The 20,533-nt window shown below is 36.9% G+C and overlaps 1 protein-coding gene and 1 non-coding gene across 2 annotated transcripts in view; both read left to right on the top strand.

The window, feature by feature from the left end:
* Positions 1–20,533, top strand: part of EIF3A (eukaryotic translation initiation factor 3 subunit A) — a 31,687-nt gene that overhangs the window by 4,680 nt on the left and 6,474 nt on the right. The window contains exons 2-20 of the mRNA XM_070946467.1: positions 133–323; positions 665–801; positions 1,144–1,307; positions 1,567–1,766; positions 2,946–3,154; positions 3,499–3,670; positions 3,882–3,986; positions 5,449–5,547; positions 5,992–6,108; positions 7,167–7,352; positions 8,556–8,903; positions 9,401–9,505; positions 9,623–9,736; positions 10,512–10,634; positions 11,529–11,682; positions 13,027–13,211; positions 15,344–15,429; positions 17,542–18,488; positions 20,087–20,261. Of these exons, the coding sequence (XP_070802568.1) occupies positions 133–323; positions 665–801; positions 1,144–1,307; positions 1,567–1,766; positions 2,946–3,154; positions 3,499–3,670; positions 3,882–3,986; positions 5,449–5,547; positions 5,992–6,108; positions 7,167–7,352; positions 8,556–8,903; positions 9,401–9,505; positions 9,623–9,736; positions 10,512–10,634; positions 11,529–11,682; positions 13,027–13,211; positions 15,344–15,429; positions 17,542–18,488; positions 20,087–20,261 (3,817 nt within the window). The remainder of the gene's footprint in view (positions 1–132; positions 324–664; positions 802–1,143; positions 1,308–1,566; positions 1,767–2,945; positions 3,155–3,498; positions 3,671–3,881; positions 3,987–5,448; positions 5,548–5,991; positions 6,109–7,166; positions 7,353–8,555; positions 8,904–9,400; positions 9,506–9,622; positions 9,737–10,511; positions 10,635–11,528; positions 11,683–13,026; positions 13,212–15,343; positions 15,430–17,541; positions 18,489–20,086; positions 20,262–20,533) is intronic.
* Positions 5,674–5,805, top strand: LOC139318901 (small nucleolar RNA SNORA19). Its single transcript, XR_011600552.1, has one exon. It is a non-coding gene; the product is annotated as a small nucleolar RNA SNORA19 (small nucleolar RNA).

Here is a 20,533-nt window from a genome sequence, read left to right as displayed (position 1 = left end):
TAACAGCTTGGTGCTGTTTATAAAGCTTAATTTAATCATATATAACAGTTCATTCCTTTATAGCTTAAATTTTTAAAAATAGACAAGTAGTCTTCAATGGAATTGAGCATTAACCATTGTTTATTTTTCTAGAATTTCTTGAGGTTGGGAAGAAACAACCTGCTCTTGATGTTCTGTATGATGTTATGAAAAGTAAAAAACACCGAACATGGCAAAAGATCCACGAACCAATTATGCTAAAATACTTAGAATTGTGTGTGGACCTCCGGAAGAGTCACCTGGCAAAGGAAGGATTATATCAATACAAGAATATATGCCAACAGGTAAAACTTCTAAAGTTTAATTATACTAATAATTGGAAAGTAAATATCAGCATTTTAATAATAATTAAATGTAGAGGTTCTGGAATATACATATTTGGTATCTTATTACATGATCCGATCATTTGAAGAATAACTTGTTAGGATTCATCTAGGTAGATATATTTCATATTATAATTGATTTCTGTTATTAAGAAGCTTCTTTGGAACCTGAACAACAGAAGAAGGCTTTCGTTGTCTTATTACTGTATGAAGTTAATATATTTTATTGAAATTTGAATTTCCTACATAGATTTTATCCCTGATTAAGAAAAGCTACTTTAGCTCTTCTGATTTTGATACAGGTAAATATTAAGTCCTTGGAGGATGTAGTACGAGCTTATTTAAAACTAGCAGAAGAAAAAACTGAAGCTGCTAAAGAAGAATCTCAACAGATGGTCCTAGATATAGAAGATCTTGATAATATTCAGACTCCAGAAAGGTAAAAGTGATGCTTACTTTTGATTACATTAATTTGGTTCATATTAAATATATTTATTTTTAAATAATCCTACTTACTTGTTATCTGGTTCCCCTCACATGAATGCCTTTACCAAACTGAATCTTTTCTGGATTAATCTGTGTGTCGGATTATATTTTAGCATTTTAATTTGGAGTCATGGCAATTTTACATCTGTCCTCCCCAAAATTTGCTTTATAAGTCCTTCATAGATGTGTTTCTGCACTGTAATTTTTCTTGATTATCACTTGATCTGTTGTAACAAGCAAGAATAATGTGATAAAATATCCAATTATACAATATAAAATACTCTTTGTTTCTTAGTGTTCTCTTAAGTGCTGTAAGTGGGGAAGATACCCAAGATCGTACTGATCGGTTACTTTTGACTCCGTGGGTTAAGTTTCTGTGGGAATCATACAGGCAGTGTTTGGATCTTCTCAGAAATAATTCTAGAGTGGAGAGACTGTATCATGATATTGCCCAACAAGGTAACATTTAAACTCTGCAGTATCTTTGTGTAATACATATGTGATTGTCAACTTCTGATAGAATGACTTTTTCTTTTAAACAATGAATTATAATCTTTTCCTGAAAAATATTTTAACAGTGCAATTTAAAAGAAAAATCTAGCTTTTCATTAAGAGAATAAGTGGAAGAAATAACTCTCTCCAGTTTATTGCTGTCAGTAATATTTTTAGCATGTTCATAAGTGTTAAAATATAAATTTGGAATAATTTAATCTTGCAGCTTTCAAGTTCTGTTTGCAATATACTCGTAAGGCTGAATTTCGCAAACTCTGTGACAACTTACGAATGCATTTGGGTCAAATTCAGCGTCATCACAATCAAAGTACAGCAATCAACCTCAATAATCCAGAAAGTCAGTCAATGCATTTGGAAACTAGACTTGTACAATTGGACAGTGCTATCAGCATGGAGTTGTGGCAGGTACATACTTAATACAATACCAAAGCATTGTCATATTTCTTCACATTTAATTTTAAATTCCATTTTATGCTTTGGGCCATTTTAGTCAGCTATTGAAATTGCTTTACTATCCATGCCTGATCTACTTAATGATTAGAATTGATCTGAGACAAATTCAGCTGCCCAACTACTAATATATATATATTTATATTTCAGATTTAACATGTGCATCTTCTCCAAAAGTAGATCTTGGAAATAGATTTGAGCCATTTTCAATACAAGGGTGGTTCAAATTGTCCAGGATGTAAATCAAGAAGACATGGCTTCTAAGGCAAAGGAATGTGAAAGGAATGGAAGGAGAAAGGACGGTGGAGAAATTATAGAGAAAAGGGAAGGAGGACTCAGAAGATGACTGGGGAAGAGATCACAGTGATTGGAACTATAATAAGAAAACAGTAGGCAGGCTCCCAAGTTACTGAAGCAGAATCATTGTAGAAGTTAGGAGCTGCCCAGAAAACTTCAATGTAGTGATAGAGTAACTTCTGTAAGGGATAAAAAGGACCCTATACAATGGGCAAGACAAGATTGTTGTAAATTATTTGGAGGGTTGAGAGACAGAGTTTAGAAGCATTAGGATTTTTAAAACCAATTTTTATCCTCTCAAAACCAAGAGCAATTGGTGCCTCAGGATATAGCTTTTACAAATAACTCAAAGTGGCAGACATCCAACACATCCTCCTCCTATTTTTCCAAAAACAACAACCCTGTGACGTGAATTGGGTTGGAGAGAGAATGATTGTCCCAAGATCAGCCTACTGACCTTTCGTGGCTGAGATGGAAGTAGAACTCATGGTCTCCCTGTTTTCAGCCTGGTACTTAACTGATAGACCAAATTGGCTCTATTAAGTTGAACGCTGTGTGAGAGTGTGCAATATATTTCTCAATTTGAGGTTGATGATTCAATGGTTAAGGCAATGATAGGGGATGAATTAGGTGCAAATTTGAGTGCTAAAAATAAGTGGATGTACAATTTATTTATAATGGAGATTTTCCAGATAAATGTGCTTAGATTCAAGTAGTAATAATAAACACATGTATATTAAATCGGTCGATTAGATTTCAGTATGTGATATTCCTTACATTTTTTCCTTGTGGTAATTTGACATATAGTTCTCCTCCTCCTCCTCCTTCTCCTTTTAGGAAGCTTTTAAAGCTGTGGAAGATATACATGGGCTATTTTCCTTATCCAAAAAGCCACCAAAGCCCCAGCTGATGGCAAATTATTACCACAAAGTTTCTACTGTATTTTGGAAATCAGGAAATGCACTCTTTCATGCATCTACACTTCATCGTCTTTATCATCTTTCAAGAGAAATGCGAAAAAATCTCACACAAGAGGAGATGCAGAGGTGGGAAAAATCCATGGCTTGGAGCAATTTTGTTTTTGGGATCATTAATAGCAGTTTTGAACTTCCATTTAGCTATATCCAATATTATTTCAGTGGACTTTATAAAACAACAATGGAATTTTTCCTGCTGTATTCCTTGCATATACCTAACGTTGCTCAGGAAGGTGCGAAAAGATAAAAGGGTGTATGGCTGGAGGAGAGAATAAATAGATTGTTGACATAATGAATACACTGTTTTAGGTAAAGAAATATAGAGGTAGGAGAGTAGAAGACACTTCCTTAACTGTTTAAATGTAAACAATAGGGATTCTATCCCAAATTATCTTATTTCTCTCTCTTTGCAGGATGTCAACAAGAGTGCTTTTGGCTACTCTGTCAATTCCAATAACTCCTGAACGAACTGACATAGCTCGGCTTTTGGACATGGATGGCATAATTGTTGAAAAGCAACGCCGATTGGCAACATTGTTAGGACTTCAGGCTCCACCTACTCGAATTTCTCTTATTAATGATATGGTAAGTACGTTCCTTAAACATGTTTATGTTGCTAGTTTATGTTATTCAGGCTTTATTTGCAGCAAATGACATTTTAGCCCTTTACTTATAAATTAGAATATGCTTAATATTGATACAGGTGTATTGTAATCTTTACATTAAAATGTGCCTGTATGTGTATGAAATCCGATCTGAGAATAGTTAACAATTGTTTCTAATTCATGTTTCATAGGTGAGATTTAATGTAGTTCAGTATGTTGTCCCAGAGATAAAAGAGCTTTATAACTGGCTTGAAGTAGATTTTCATCCACTGAAGTTATGTGGCCGCGTATGCAAGGTAAGATTTTGAGACAGGTGCTAATGCAAATGATTTATAGTAAATGATTTTTTTTATTAAGTTGAACTGTGCAAAAAAAAGTGCTAGATCTTGATTATTGTGTGATTTTTTTTTTCTTATTGTTTATCTTATACAGCTTCCCATCTCACAACAGTGAACCTGGGCTAAGTCCTATATTGATCTGCTTGATAGGAGATTTTCTTTTAAAAAGCCTGTAAATGAAACAGTCTTTATTGTTGCCAATTCTTCAATATGTTTTCATTCTAAGAAACTACCTTTTTTAAAATTATACATAGCATTCAGAAGTATTTATTAATTAACGAAATTTTAGATGAATTTGCATTTACACAATTGGTACTGAATCAAACAGAGCAAATCTTAATTCTTCACTATTGATAGAGGTGATACTGGAAAAACTATTGCAAGATTTTATGTTTCATTACTATTCATGGAAATAGCAGTTATTTTTTGTTCAGCAGTATACTACTGACATCTAGAATTCCTTCACAATTGCAGAATACAGTATATTTTTTTTCTTAAGATTTATTAAGTAATAGATGATAATATATATCAGTGATGGTGAACCTTTTCAGCACCAAGTGCCCAAAATGGAACACGTGTGCACGCCGCAGCCCCGGAAACTCAAAGACCAGCTGGCTGGGGTGCATGCGTGCACTGGCCAGCTTCTTCTGGTCTTCTGGTTTCCAGTGTGCTCATGTGCACTGGCCAGCTGGTCTTCGTGCATGCTGGAACACCAGAAACCCAAAGACCAGTGGCTGGCGTACACATGTGCACCGGCCAGCTGGTCTTCGAGTTTCCCGGGCTCCGGCACACACGAAAATCAACTGGCCGGTGTGCATGCACTCGCCGGAAACCAGAAGAGCAGCTGGCGACAGCACACGTGTCCACAGAGTGCTCTGGGTGCCACCTCTGGAACCTATGGTGCCATTGGTTCACCATCACAGATATATATAGTCATTGATAATAATAGTTAAACACATTTAAACTTGATACATATTTGTTGAAATAGTGAAATTACTATTAGCACTGAACTAATTAATATTTGTGACTTTAAGTGCTTTTTTTCCTAGCAAATGTTATGCACATTTTTCAGTGATTGTCTCAGTTTGCATTAATTTTCATTTCTAGGCATGTTCCTATGTATTACTGAGACAGCAGTTGTAGCATATCAGGTGAGAAGCAAGTGCATCATATGTGTATCATTTGCCCTCTCCCTCCCTCCCTCCCTCTCCCTCTGTGTGTGTGTGTGAGAGAGAGAGAGAGAGAGAGAGAGAGAGAGGGAATGATACATATATTTGCACGAACGATAACCTGGCCAAGATTTGTCACTTTTGTTGTAATATGAAAGCATTAGTGGAAAGAAATAGTGTGAGCTAGTGAGAAAAACCTAACTATCTAAATCAAGCCTACTACCATTTACTGATGCACTGGTTCTGTGCAGGTTTTAAACTGGGTAAGAGATCAATCTGAGAAAGAGCCAGAATTGCAATTATATATTCCTCATCTGCAAAACAACACCATCCTTAGACTACTTCAGCAGGTATGGTTGTAAAACAATACTTTTAAAATATTGAATTGTAATTGTAAATGTTTTTCACTATGCATCTTTAATATATCCATATTATTAATTTATGTATCTGAATGCGTTAAAGGTCTTTTGATTCTAAAGCACATATCATTGACCTGCTTCCTTTGCACTAGTAAGCAGTGTTATTTCTGGTGTGCTAAAGGGAGATTGTGAAGGCTAATTAGCAGCTTTGCTTCATTTAGAATTGCTGCCAGTCTCCTTCGTACATGGTTGCTGCTCAAAATAGTGTATTTTTTAAAAAAAATAAATGGCAATTGTTAATATCAAGTATTATTTATATTTGAATAATTGTTGATCTTGAAGTTCTTAAAGTTGATTGAGTTCTTTAAAAAAATTGAGTGTTAGGAAACTGGTATGATTTATTGGAAAGAGATGAATATTTCTGTATTTTTGCAGGTGGCTCAAATTTATCAAAGCATTGAATTTTCTCGCCTGACTACTTTGGTTCCTTTCGTGGATGCTTTCCAACTAGAACGTGCCATTGTTGATGCAGCCAGACACTGTGATTTACAAGTGAGTGATCTGGACAAGAGTCCGATATTTGTACATATTTGTTGTTCTTTAAATCTGAATTTTTCATTATTAAAAACAGAAAGTAGCAGGTATTACATCTTATTGTCAACCTTCCCAGGTAAACCAGACAGGAAACATAAGTGGATAAATTCTATTTTTTTGTAAGGCTACATTAACAGAATCTTGCAAATCTGTAAATACAGATTTTCTCTCACCACTTTCAACTACCTGATCAATTAGGGTGGGTATTTCCTAAATTTCTTCCTCTGATCTTAAGCAACTGAGGGCTACCACTTTTACCTGATAATTTCCTAGACAGCATCTCTCCCCCTCATTCATCATTCATCACAAACCTTTATACTTATGAAACCAAACAAGCAGCTTCAGTATATTTTGCTTAAATGGAAGACAGTATAAAGTAAAAGCCCATTACTCTGAATTACCTTCTGCATACTAAAGTAGTAAATAATCCAAACGAGTATGTTCCCGAACTACTGATATTTAGAAGTATAAATGAACATAAACGCAATATCTTACTGAATAAGCTTTCTTTTTAACTCCTTATTTCTGGCAGCATATTTAGAAAGTGGAGCTTCAATGTTTAAGCTGTAATTCTGTGTTTGTTTATGGTGTACTCATTCAATGGAACTTAGTATATTATTGAATGAACATGCATAGCATCCTGTTAGTTGGTTAAATAGACATTAACCTTGCCAAAAAATGTGTGTGTTGGAGAAGGTAGATTGTTTCATTTTAGCTGTCTGTTGACATGCAGGTATGTATCATTTAAAAGCAGAATACAGTTTTATTTTAAAATTAGGTTTTCCATATGCAGGCTTGGATGACAAAAAATAGAACAGAACTTAGTGTTTAAATAATATGTCAATGTATTAACTGTTTTTGAAATGAATTCTTAGCATTCTAAGTATTTAAGAGCAGTAATATAGCAATTGCAATAGCACTTAGTCTTATATACAGCTTCACAATGCTTTTACAGCCCCCTCTAAGCAGTTTACAGTTTTTTATTTACTAATTTTTACTGACTTTACTTTTTAAAGGTTCGCATTGATCATACCACCCGAACGTTAAGTTTTGGGTCCGATTTAAACTATTGCACCCGAGAAGATGCTCCTCTTGGACCTCAGCTGCAGAGCATGCCTTCTGAGCAGATTAGGAACCAGCTGACGGCCATGTCATCTGCACTTGCAAAGGCTCTAGAATTTATTAAGCCACCTCATCTATTGGTAAATCATAGCTTTTGGTCTGCTTTTTAAAAATATTGTGTACTTTGGGGAAGCTTTGATGTGCTCAGTTATGATCAGAGTGCTGCTTCTTTTCCTTCTAATTCACATTTCTTGTTTCTCTAGTAAAATGGGGTCCTTCCCATGATTCTAGTCCCAATGGGTAAAACTCACACATGGGAAATAAAAAGGAGATGAAATGAATTATTTTACGATTTTTAGATACTAATCTCAGCTTAATTATGATAAAATAATCTCTATTGTCATTTTTTTTACTGTGACCACACTGGCACACATTAAAAATGAAATTCTGTTGCCCGCTGTCAAAAAAAGTCTCTCTGTGTATAGACACACAGACACACACATGTATATACACACACACACATATTAATCACTGTCCATTTTGAATACATAGCGGAAAGAGGAAACTTGAGAGTTCACAAGGTTGATACTATATTGAACAAAACTGTGAATCACAGTTCTGTTCTATTTAACTTTGTTGTTTTTCTAACAATTGGGCATATTTCCAAACAAAGTTGTTTCCTATGACTAAAGCCTTTAATTAGAGAAAATATGGGAGACGGCATTCTAATTGAAATTTCTAAGTAAGCAGCAAGATTTTATTAGAGAAAGTGATTTTAAAAATATTTTTATGACATGATATGGATATATTATGGTTATTGCAATCATTTACAAATGATTGACAATTTATTGTGATTTCAGTTATTTATTGGAAATCAGATCCTTGAATGATATTGCTCTAGATATCTCTACATTAAGATTAATCAGCAGCTGTAATGACAACATGAAGAGGGCACTAGTAATTTTTTTTTATTTATTATATCTCTGCCTTTTTACTTAAGAAAACCATGACTTATCAGAATGAATAGAAAAATATAAAATACTATTTTTAAATTAATCCAATTAAAATTAGTGAATAGCTAACACTGAGATGCATTTTTGCCATTTTATGAAGATGGGAGCTACACATACCTTCCTAGAGAGAGCATTCCATAGTTTAGCAGTGATATAGGAAATAGCCTTTTCCCATGTGTTAGAAAGCTCAGATTATAGCAATAAAATCTTCAAAATCGCCTTTTCTGCTGATCTAAATAAATAGTATTCTGAATTTTGGTAACGTATATTATCTTTTGTAGCATTTGAATCTCAAAAAATAATCTTGTTACGTTGTTAACCTTTATTCAGCTAGAAAAGGAAGAACAACATCAACAGGCAGTTACAGCTTACTTAAAAAATTCAAAGAAGGAACATCAGCGTATCCTTGCTCGCAGGCAAACTATTGAAGAAAGAAAGGAACGTCTTGAGAGTTTGAACATTCAGCGTGAAAAAGAAGAGCTGGAGCAGCGTGAAGCTGAACTCCAAAAAGTTCGCAAAGCTGAAGAAGAGAGACTGCGCCAGGAGGCAAAAGAGCGTGAAAAAGAGCGTATTCTGCAGGAACATGAGCAAATTAAAAAGAAAACTGTTCGTGAACGTTTGGAGCAGATTAAGAAGACAGAGCTGGGAGCCAAGGCATTCAAAGATATTGATATTGAGGTGAGGGTTATTTCTGTGTGGTAATGAGTTATTTTTTAATTTATGGCCTGGCCTCCTATTAAAGGCAATTTTTCCGAACAACGCATTGCCATGCTGCCTGAAATCTTTTCAGTTAAGAATAAAAGGATTGTAACTCAAAGCAAGTTTTCTGTTGCCACTATACTAAAATAAAGAAGATGATCTAGCGACTTCAGAGTTTCGGATTTCAGATTTGTGCTATTCTAGCATTTATTCCTCATTCTTCCTAAAGTGTGTATTCCCAGCTAAACATTCACCGGCTTGTCTTCCATCTTGTCTGGATTAGGTTTCTAACTTTAATGTATTTTCTCCAATTTGACTTAAAGTACTACATTCTATGATATTAAAATAATTGATAAGTATACTAAATGTTTCAAGAAAAAAAAAGTAAATGTATTATGGGAAATACAGTGTATTTAAACTGCAGAAATGTGTTCATACCCTTTTGAAATCTTTTATATTTTAATATTTATTATTAGGATCTTGAAGAATTGGATCCAGACTTCATTATGGCAAAACAGGTTGAACAGCTTGAAAAAGAAAAGAAGGAATTGCAAGAACGTCTGAAGAATCAGGAGAAAAAGGTAAATGAAAAGCCAATGTGGATGTAGGCAGAAAACAACAGCACTTACAACTGAACCGAAAACATTTTTGTTTTCTCAAGTTTTAAGAGAATTAATCAACTTTTTTAAAAAATCTAGATTGACTATTTTGAAAGAGCAAAACGTTTAGAAGAAATTCCACTGATTAAGACTGCCTATGAAGAACAAAGAATCAGAGATATGGATCTTTGGGAACAGCAAGAAGAAGAAAGGGTAAGATTTTGGAGAGCTTGCTTATTTGAGAAGCAATTCTTGGTAATATCATTATTTTTCTAGTAAACTTTCAATTCAAGTTAATTTGCTTGCCCACTAGCAACATTTCATGGACAAAATCATTATTGTTACTGTTAGTATTGAAAAATTCCAGTCTCTTAATTTTGTCACCACAGAATGCATATCTTCCAACAGAATAAATTATGTAAGCTATAAGTAAATTTACTTAATTGCTGTAAAGTTTCTCCAATTGTATAATGGCTAAAATTATGTACTTAATGCAAAACCATGAGTACATATACAGGTAGTCCTTGACATAGGATCTCAATTGGGACTGGAACTTCTGTCGCTAAGCGATGTAGTTATGTTTGCTGATTTTATGACCTTTTTACTGCATTCATTCGTTAAATCCAGCTCCCCCCTTTGACTTTGCTTATTAGAAGCCCCCTAGGAAAGTCACAAATTGTAATCATGGGACCCAGGATTCTGCAACCGTTGTAAATACATGCTGGTTGCGAAGCGCCTGTATTTTGATCATGTGATCCTGGAGTGACTGCAATGGTCATAAAGTGGACTGGTTCTGAATCACATTTTTTCAGTGCCATCATAACTTTGAATGATTGTTAAAGAAATAGTCATAAATAAAGGACTACATGTAACAGGCCCCTCAATCTTCAGTGTGAAACTTAGTCTGCTAAATTTTAGGCATTGGAATGTGAACATCATATACAACAGTATATTGATTTGATTTGATTTGACTTTGAATGTGTTGCAGATCACCACCATGCAACAGGAACGTGAAAAGGCTCTTGAGCATAAGAATAGAATGTCACGGATGATAGAAGACAGTGATTTGTTTATAACTAGGCTCAAGACTGCAAGGAGATCAATTTATGAGGTACATTTCATTTTTTGCTAAATATAATCCTACATATGGGATCTTTTAGTACAGTCATAAATTAGAATGGGCAGGCAATATCTTAAAAAATCAGCACCATGTTTGACATTTGGCAAAATGTCTAGGGTTTTGGCTAGGGTTGCCTTCAACATTCCCTGTTTGTATTTTTTATTTGAGTGTTTATCTGTATGTCTGATAAAATTCAGGAGAATGTGCAACTGTTAGAAAAAAATGCCCAGAGTTACCTTGAAGTAAGATAGGTGAGCAATAAATAAATAATAAACAAATAAATGAAACTGAGTTCCAGCATCAGAATAATTCTGCCTTGACTGGATTAAGAATATGTTAAAATGATGGTTTTGACAGACTTTCAAAATTCTCTTATAGTATTACATTCTATGTAGTACTATAATTTCTTTTTCTTGACCTTGTTTGCCTTTAAAGGTTAAAAGAAATGTTCCTCAATTCGCTTTCCCATCCTGCAGATTTGACTCTGCTCCTTGGAATGGGGCAATGGCTTGGAAAGCTACATTCAGTTCTTGAGTTGTACCACTTATATTTGAAATCTATTTTATATACTATCAAGCAACAAAAAAAGACATGAATATTATTTATGAAATCAGCATGAGTTTACTTTCTGTGGACAGTTCATAGTATGTTTACCTACATTTTGTTGTCTGTTACTCTACATCTTCATATTATTACAAGAACGTAAACAGTACTTGTTTTCTTGTATGGTTTTGTATAATTAGCTCTCCAAGTGGATAGAATCCCAGTGTGTTTTTATCAACATCTGCAAAGCTAGAATGTAATTTGGCATATATCCATATTTGATCTTCTGTGTGTCTTGGAACTACTATTTCTGTAGTTCCAGTTTAAGTATTATTGTTTCAGGAAAAACTTAAACAATTTGAAGAAAGATTAGCAGAGGAAAGACGTAATCGTTTAGAGGAACGTAAGAGAGAGCGCAAAGAAGAAAGACGCATTACTTACTATCGTGAGAAAGAGGAGGAAGAACAAAGGTTGCAAGAGGAAAAAATGCTTAAAGGTAAATGCTGAAAGGTTCTTCCTAAAGTAACACTCTTATCTATCCTCATCTTTCTATTTATACATATCTTATATTTATTAATAGTACCATATTTCGAAGTATAAGACACACTTTTTTTCCTCCTAAAAGAGGCTGAAAATTTAGGTGCATCTTATACTCCGAATGTAACCGCACCCACCCATGGGCCCCCACCCTTCGGCCTCCGTGCGTCCTCTTCCTGGCTGCAGAGATTGCCACCGACAGTGGCTTATGTTTTTGGGTTCCGCACTTTGCGTTTTCAGCCTCCAAACGCTCCGTTTGAGAGCCCTTCAAGGCTGCGGGGATCGCCAAAGCACATTGCCGCCCGAAAACGTGATGCATTTGGAGGCTGGAAACGTGACGTGAGGCGCCCAAAATGGCTACCTGGAACAGCTGCTGCCTTCTCTTATCCCTTCTGTGCTTCCCCTGCTTTTCTAATTGCTATTCCCTCCGACGATCAGCTGTGCTTCAGAAGCTGTTTTTTAGCCCCAACCAGCCCCAACCTCAAAACCAGCGAGCAAATTAATGTGCCGAAGCTGACCAGGCTAAGGACTAGCCAGATGAATACCTGGTAGGCAGATTCCCCCCCCCCAATTTTCCTTCCCAAAAACTAAGGTGTGTCTTATACTCTGAAAAATGCAGTAATTTTGCATAATTTTTTGGATAGATGTGTGTCATGGCAGCTACTAGAAGTAGACATTTGTTCAGTGTATCTGGCAAATCAAAATAGAGATAGTGTTTGATTCACTATCATTTGTTTAGTGCCTGTTCAAAGTTATAATGGTGCTAAAAAAAGCAACTTACAACCGGTCCTCATACTTATGACCCTTGCAGAGTTCCCGTAGCCACATAATTGTCATATGGGTGTTTGGCAACCATTGTAACAATCGTCACTGTGTCTGTGATCATGTGATTGGCATCTGTAAGTCAGATAAGCTTAACTCCATGCCTGCTATTTCTAATCATAGTTAGCCTGTTTGTAAGTGTGAGTTTCGACCTACATACAAATTTGAGTTAAAGACAGCTAGAAATCGAACTTGTTCTTTACCTGGGGACTATCTCTATTTTGCTCAAATGTTCTTACTGAATTGCTTATATTGGGAAATATGTATATAAAATTGCTACAGTAGGAGAGGTTCCATTAAAATATTTATTAGTGAGCCACACATCCTTAACTATTATTTATAAAATTGAATTTATTAAAGCTAACTTTCAAGCTGTGTAAGTGTGAAGTAATGTTCAAATCAGTATATTTGAAGATGAAATAGCCATTTTTAATCCAAAATGGGAAGTTGCTTTATTATTTTTTTATGATTGTATGGACAGAACAAGAAGAGAAAGAACGTGTTGAACGTGAAAAACGTGAACTAGAAATGCGTGAATATCAGGAACGTGTTAAAAAACTAGAAGAGGTAGAAAGAAAGAAACGTCAAAGGGAATTAGAAATTGAAGAGCGGGAGCGTCGTCGTGAAGAGGAGAGGCGGAATCTTGACGATCCACTTTCACGAAAGGTAAATAATTCTGATGAACTGGATTTTTCTGGAAAGCATATATTTATATACTACATATTTCCAGTTCAAATATTTCGATTAGAAATCATTTTAAGATACAGCTTCTGTGCCATTTAAACCTTAGCTTATTTTACAAATGTATTGATACAATATAAATTTATGCAAGGATTATTCAAAATAATATCCGATATTGTTCTGTTGTTGATTTAAACAAAGATGTTATTTGGTACATTGATACCTTGACTTTGTGTCAAGGTTCCAACTGACAATTCTAGGTAAATCAGAACTCCTAGGCCACTTGTTTCCTCAAAGAACTTCTTTATTGGGTACATCATATTGGCAACCAACTCTGAAACTTTCCCGCAGTTTTAGCATAATTAAACCAGCAATAACCCCTTTCCCAAGTGTCACTGGTCACATTGGCCAATTAGGTTAATCGGTGGACTCCTCAGGCACTCTTCTCCTCCTCCTCCTCCCATCACCAGGGAGATAACCTTGGTTCTCACGAGAAAGATTTTTATTGTGTCTAATAAGGCATTCCAACCTCCTTCCTCCCATAGTGTGTGGCAAGGATGAACTAGAAAAATGGCTTCTGCCAGGTTTAGTTTGGCGATGACACTTTGCTTATCAGAAGTTGGGAAGATTGCAAATGGCAATCGTGACTGAGGTGCTGTGATTGTCATAAATGTGTGATGGTAGCCAAGCATCGGAGTGGTAATTACACGATCCAAAGGCACTGTGATTGTCATTAGGATCTGTTACAAGTTATTTTTTTCAGTGTGTTGTTAGTTAATTGTAATTAGTTAACTGTAATAAAATGTTGGCAAGGTCATAAAATCTCCCAGGTGTAAGAATTGGTAGACATTTATATAACATTTTAAACATTATTTATTCTACTGTAACAGAGAGTCGGAAGTCAATGCTTCTTTTTGTCCTCCCCCCCATCTTTCCTCACTTCACTTTCCCCTTTCCCCTTCCCCTCAAGGTTCTTCTACCATGTTTCCCAAAAATAATACCCTGTCTTATATTTTTTTGAACCCTGAAATAAATTGGCCTTATTGCCATGTGCTCAAAAGCCCGATTGGGCTTATTATCAGGGGATGTCTTATTTTGGGGGAAACAGGGTATTTACTTTTGTATTTTATAATACTCTATAACTTAATAAAAAAAGAAATAAACACATTTTAAAAATTGGAAAAAATAGTTTGGAGAGTCAGATGGGTCTAAGCTAAATAAAAAAAAAAGATTGCATTGAAAAGTTGGAAAAGATGCATCAATTTTTAAAAAGCAAGTTCTGAGTAAATGGGCTGATTTGGATTTTCAAGATAATGTCTTCAATATATCACATGGAGCCCATTCACAAAATAGCTTCTGCCCCTAAAACCAAGCTAATTTTTTTTAACAAAAAATCATTTTTTTAATAATACATCATTTCTTCCTTGTTCTTTTTCATTTTCTAATCTGAATCTTTGTTTCATTTGAAATGCCTTATTACAGAAATGATGGTTTCTCTTATCTACATTTTGTACCATTTCAGAAATGAATTTCAAATATCATACATGTTACTGAGAGATGAATGTACTCTGCCATGGGAAACTACTATTCTTTGTTCCCTCTTTTCATTTCTCTTTTGTTAAGTAGTAAGTAATAATTGAGATTCCACATTAAGTGAATCACTGTTATCTATGTTGAACATGTATGTTTATCCAATGGTCTTTCAAGAAAACTGGAACAATTGTAGAACAACTGAATAACCAGTTCAGCTGTCTGGAATGAGTTACAGGTTGCTCTTTGGAGTCTTCTGCTTAGGAAAGAAAAAAAAAACTTTTCTAAAAAGAGGGGATGATAGAGAACGCCTCCCTCCACTTTTGTCTTGAAACGCACCCACTCTTTGCTTCCTTATGTGGGCTTCATCCCTCGGGGATGAAGTACTTGATAGAAAATTGATTGTCTACTCTGGCCATAGCATGTTCTTTAAACTTGCAAACTAGTTAGAAGCAGATTGTGTTTCTGAAACCATTCATAGGCTCTGTGCTTTTTTAAAAAATTGTGATAATTGATATTAAAATATGAAGTATTTCTAATCATGTTGATACTATCCTAAGGTTGCTTTTTATTGTGTTTAAATGTAGGAATCACGCTGGGGTGATCGAGAAAGTGATAATACTTGGAGAAGAACTACTGATCAGGAATCAGAATGGAGACGTCCCCCAGAAAGGTAGCCTATAGAATAATACTTAAGCAAACTATAATAGATAAACATTTCTTTTCTTATTCTGATAACCTGTGCAAGAGTATACATTGTCATCCAAAGAACATTGACTGGATATGGAACAATTTTAGTGGCCATTAATACCATGTTACCAGGATTCATTAGACGTTGCAGAACATTCTTGCAAACCTTAATAATCTTAGTGAAGATTCTCTTTCTGTACAGTTAATAAGACCAGGGAACTATTAATATATTCAATAACCAACTGAGTTTTGTGTATAACCATTTCAAGCAAATTGGCATATCTGACAAAGACTTGTCCTATCCTTCTAGGTTGGAATCATTTTGCTAAATAAATGGCTATATTGGCATCCCTTTCTCCATAGATTCTGTCTGCCCTTTTATATTTATACAGACTTTGCATTATACACATTTCAGAGACGAATACTCAAAATTACAACTTGTTCCAACAAATATCCTTATTTTCTGTTCAGATCTACACTTTTGACACTGTTCTATGTCTTTGCTTTAATATCTGGAGGCCATGGGTGTCAAACTCGGTCACGTAATGTATCGTGACTTTTTTGCCTTTGCGGAGCCGGGGTGGACATGGCCTGCATGTGACGTATCCGGCCCGTGGGCCACCAGTTTGACAGGCCCGCTGTAGGCTATTCTTCCAATATTAATGATTTCAATTTTTGTAATTCATTTTTGCATTCATTCATTCAAAATATTTATATAGCCACCCATTAGTGGTTAGTATGAATTCTGTGCTAGCTAAAAGTTTAGGTACTAGAATGTTTGCTTCTAAGTGTTAAAAAGTTTCAAACTAGAATAAAACCAATGCAAAATGATAACATTATTTGGAATCTGAGACAAATAAAATTACTAGTACTATAGTTCAATGGAAATCCAGTAAACATTAGCATATCAATGTGCATAATAGAATATCTGTTTCCATATATGAATATTCTGGAACATTTGATTTAGAATGCTCTGGGTGATTCCTTTTTCTTTTGTTAACTAGTTTATACACACTTTAAAACTGAGTGGCTCACATATGATGTTTTGGTAAGTTCACACTACTCATGTAGTGTGTAAGATCATGTTGTATAGATAGTCCTGACAGTTAGAACAATTAATCTGACTTGCCTCCAGAAGTTGTGGGTGTTCCAGCACTGAAGGTTTTAAAGAAGAGATTGGACAGCCATTTGTCTGAAATGGTAAGGTTTCTTGCTTGAACAGGGGGTTAGGTCCCTTCCAACTCTGTTATTCTATTATTCCTTTATTTATGACCAAAATTGGGCTCAGAATTTTGCTTGTAAGTTAGGGGCTGTTGTTAAGCAGGTCATCTCATTTTACAGCCATTTTTACAATGATTATGAAGCGAGTTACCACAGTTGTTAAGTGAACCATGAGGTTGTTAAGTGAATCTAGCATATCCAATGTGCGGTTTTTGCAGTTTTCTGCCAGAAAATGGCAGAAAAGTAGTAAATCATGGTCATTGACTGGGATGCTGCAACCAGTTGTAAATGCGAGCCAGTTGCCAAGCACCCTAAATGTGGTCACATGACTGCAGGTGGTGATGACGTATTTTACAATGGTCAGAAGTGCTTTATAGGCTGTAAAGGACTGTTTCTGAGATTTTCATAACTTCAATCAATTGTTAAGGTATTGGTTATTAAATAGAGATCACCTGTATATTTTTCTTATGCAGAAAGCACTTTTATTTAAGTGCTGAATACGATTCATGGTATCTAATTGAGAAGTTCCTGTAAACTGCAGATAGTAGTTTTGTTAATATTCCATTTCATGATATTGAAATTGAACAAATAAATTCTTTCTATTGGAAAACCAGAAAAACATGTGAACCATAACTTTTATTGTCTCAGAAGTTTAGTATTATGATTTCTAGAATACATTTTGCTATTTATACTCATCCATGGAAATTTGTGACTTCCTAATGTATGAATGTATGTATTAACATAGAGTTGCTCACAAAATTTTCGAGATGAGAAATCATGTGTAATTTATAGTTGTGTAGCTGTAATTTGCAAGAGTAACCCAATTATTTGGTTTTGTAAATCTGAAAATAAAATTCTGGCTTTGTTTTATTAGAGAGTGGCGGCGTGGGGAAGTACGTGATGATGAAAAACCTATACAAAAAGACGATGTGACTAAGTCTACTACTCCACAAGAAGACGGAGAGCCTACCCAGGAAGCACCAGAAGATAAAATACTGAAACAGGATAAAGAGGAAGAAAAGGATCCTAGCAAAGGCCTGGATGATGACCGAACCAGTTGGCGTTCAACTGGTGATGAGAGGGCCCCCAGGCATGGCTTGGATGATGACAGGGCCCCCAGGCGTGGTTTAGACGATGACAGGGCCCCCAGGCGTGGCTTGGATGATGACAGGGGTCCCAGGCGTGGCTTGGATGACGACAGAGGTCCCAGGCGTGGCTTGGATGATGACAGGGGCCCTAGGCGTGGCTTGGATGACGACAGGGGCCCCAGGCGTGGCTTGGATGATGACAGGGGCCCCAGGCGTGGCTTGGATGATGACAGGGGCCCCAGGCGTGGCTTGGATGACGACAGGGGCCCCAGGCGTGGCTTGGATGATGACAGAGGACCTAGGCGTGGCTTGGAAGATGACAGACCAAGTTGGCGTAACATGGATGATGACAGGGGACCCAGGCGTGGACTGGATGACGACAGAGGACCCAGGCGTGGCTTGGATGACGACAGGGGCCCCAGGCGTGGCTTGGATGATGACAGGGGCCCCAGGCGTGGGCTGGATGATGACCGACCTAGTTGGCGCAGCACAGATGAAGACCGAGGACCCAGGCGCGGGCTGGATGATGACCGAGGGCCCAGGCGCGGGCTGGATGATGACCGAGGGCCCAGGCGCGGGCTGGATGATGATAGAATTTCAAGGAGTGATGAGGATAGACGACCTTGGCGTAACACAGATGATGATCGAGGATCCAGAAGACTGGATGATGACAGAGGTCCCAGACGCGGAGATGATTCCAGGCCTGGACCTTGGAGACCATTTGGTAAACCAGGTAAACAAATTCATGCAAATTTGTTTGTTTGTTTATTTATTTAATTTGTATACCGCCCTTCTCCAACAGGACTCAGGGTGGTGAACAGCCATGGTAAAACACAACATATAAAATTTAAAAGCAGTTTAAAAGACATTAAATAATTTTGGCCATCAATTTAAAACAACCCAGTTAAAACCAATTACAAATTAAAACTGCAAGGATGGGATCAAGCCAGCCCGGCTAGATGAAATAGATGTGTTTTCAGGGCCCGATGAAAAGTCGGGAGGTCTGGTATCGTGCGTATCTCTGGGGGTAGGTCATTCCAGAGGGCAGGTGCCACCACAGAGAAGGCTCTCCCCCTGGGGGTCACCAGCTGACATTGTCTGGCCAACGGCACCCTGATGAGGCCCTCTCTGTGTGAGCGAACTGGCCGGTGGGAGGCTATTGGCGGCAGAAGGCGGTCTCGTAAATACCCTGGCCCTAAGCCATGGAGCGCTTTAAAGGTGGTCACCAACACCTTCAAGCGCACCCAGAAGACTACAGAAAGCCAGTGCAGCTCGCGCAAGAAAGGTGTCACATGGGAGCGCCTTGTCGCTTCCATAATCCCCCGCGCGGCCGCATTCTGGACCAACTGGAGCCTCCGGGTGCACCCCAAGGGGTGCACTGTTCACTGTCCGACTCTACTGCCAGTTCTGCAGGCTGCTGGCGGACCACAACACTAGGCTTTGGGGAGCGGCCGCCTGGAACCGGCTGAAAACACGACGTGCATACGGAGGCCGAAAATGCAACACGCGGAGGCGATGATTGGGGGTGATGTGCTGTGGTGATCCACACAGCCTGGAACAAGTCTAAAACGGCATGTGGAGGCTGAAAACGTAACACGCGGAAGTGGCGATCAGCGGCAATGTGCTATGGCGATCCCCGCAACCTGGAACGGGTCTAAAATGGAGCATATGGAAGTTAAGAACACGACACACAGAGGTCGAAAACAGCCGAAGGATGCGGGAGGGTGGGACTTCGGCAACATTCACTGTATAAGACACACAGACATTTCCACCCACTTTTGGGGTGGGGAGTGCGTCTTACACTCTGAAAAATACTGTATTTAAATTTTTAAAACTGATTTTGCTTTTCACACTTAAAGAAGCTGCTTTTTATGAAAAGGTCTTATTTGCATCTGTCATCATAATGTTCTGGGCAATTTGTGAATGAGATTTTCTTTAATAGTTACGATTTAGACCAGATGACAGTGTCTGGCAGCTATTTATTATAGACAGATTTAAATTAAAGTTCAAAACAATTTTTTAAAATTTATTTGAAATGTTTCCTACTTGTTAAACCTGAAAGCCACATTGCTTTCATATATTCATTGCTTTACCTCTGATTGGAAAAAAGCAGCATAGAATACACTCCTGGAAAGAAAGTTTTCCAATTTTTCCATATGACAGATCTGTCAGCTCCCAAATATTAGTCCTACCAGTCAAGTTCTGAACAATTGTGGGGTGTGGCAAAAGACATTGCAGGAATGATGGGAATTCGGCTAAAGAATGCAGGAACGGATATTCCACATGCTATTGAAATTAGCCTCTAAAAGTTGATGTTTTGCTGCTGCCTAGGTGGATGGAGAGAACGTGAAAAGGCTCGAGAAGACAGCTGGGGACCTCCACGGGATTCCAGACCATCAGAAGATCGTGAATGGGACAGAGATAAAGACCGTGATGAAAAGGAAAAGGAACGAGAATTTGACAAAGATCGTGACTTGGATCGGGAAGATCGTTTTAGGCGTCCTAGGTTAGACTTTATTACATTTTAATAGCATGTGGTGTTTTTTTTTTTTTCTTTATGAACCAGAAGATAGTTTTGATAGACAAGTGAATGTCTGGTATCTATGACAAGAAATATATGTTAAAATATGTGAGTATATGCATTTGTTAATCAACCATAAAGATATGTCTTTAATAATGTATTTTATTATGGCTTAAGTTTTAAACAAAATAGGGAAAGCATGTAGAGGATGATTTCTTAAATTCTTTCCACTCCTTTTATAAGCAGTAGGATATATA

The sequence above is a fragment of the Pituophis catenifer genome, unplaced genomic scaffold (assembly GCF_029215685.1).
Source record: "Pituophis catenifer annectens isolate HBS135680 unplaced genomic scaffold, rPitCat1.0.hap2 SCAF_6, whole genome shotgun sequence".
Lineage (NCBI taxonomy): Eukaryota > Metazoa > Chordata > Lepidosauria > Squamata > Colubridae > Pituophis > Pituophis catenifer.
This window is presented reverse-complemented; position numbering and strand designations above follow the sequence as displayed.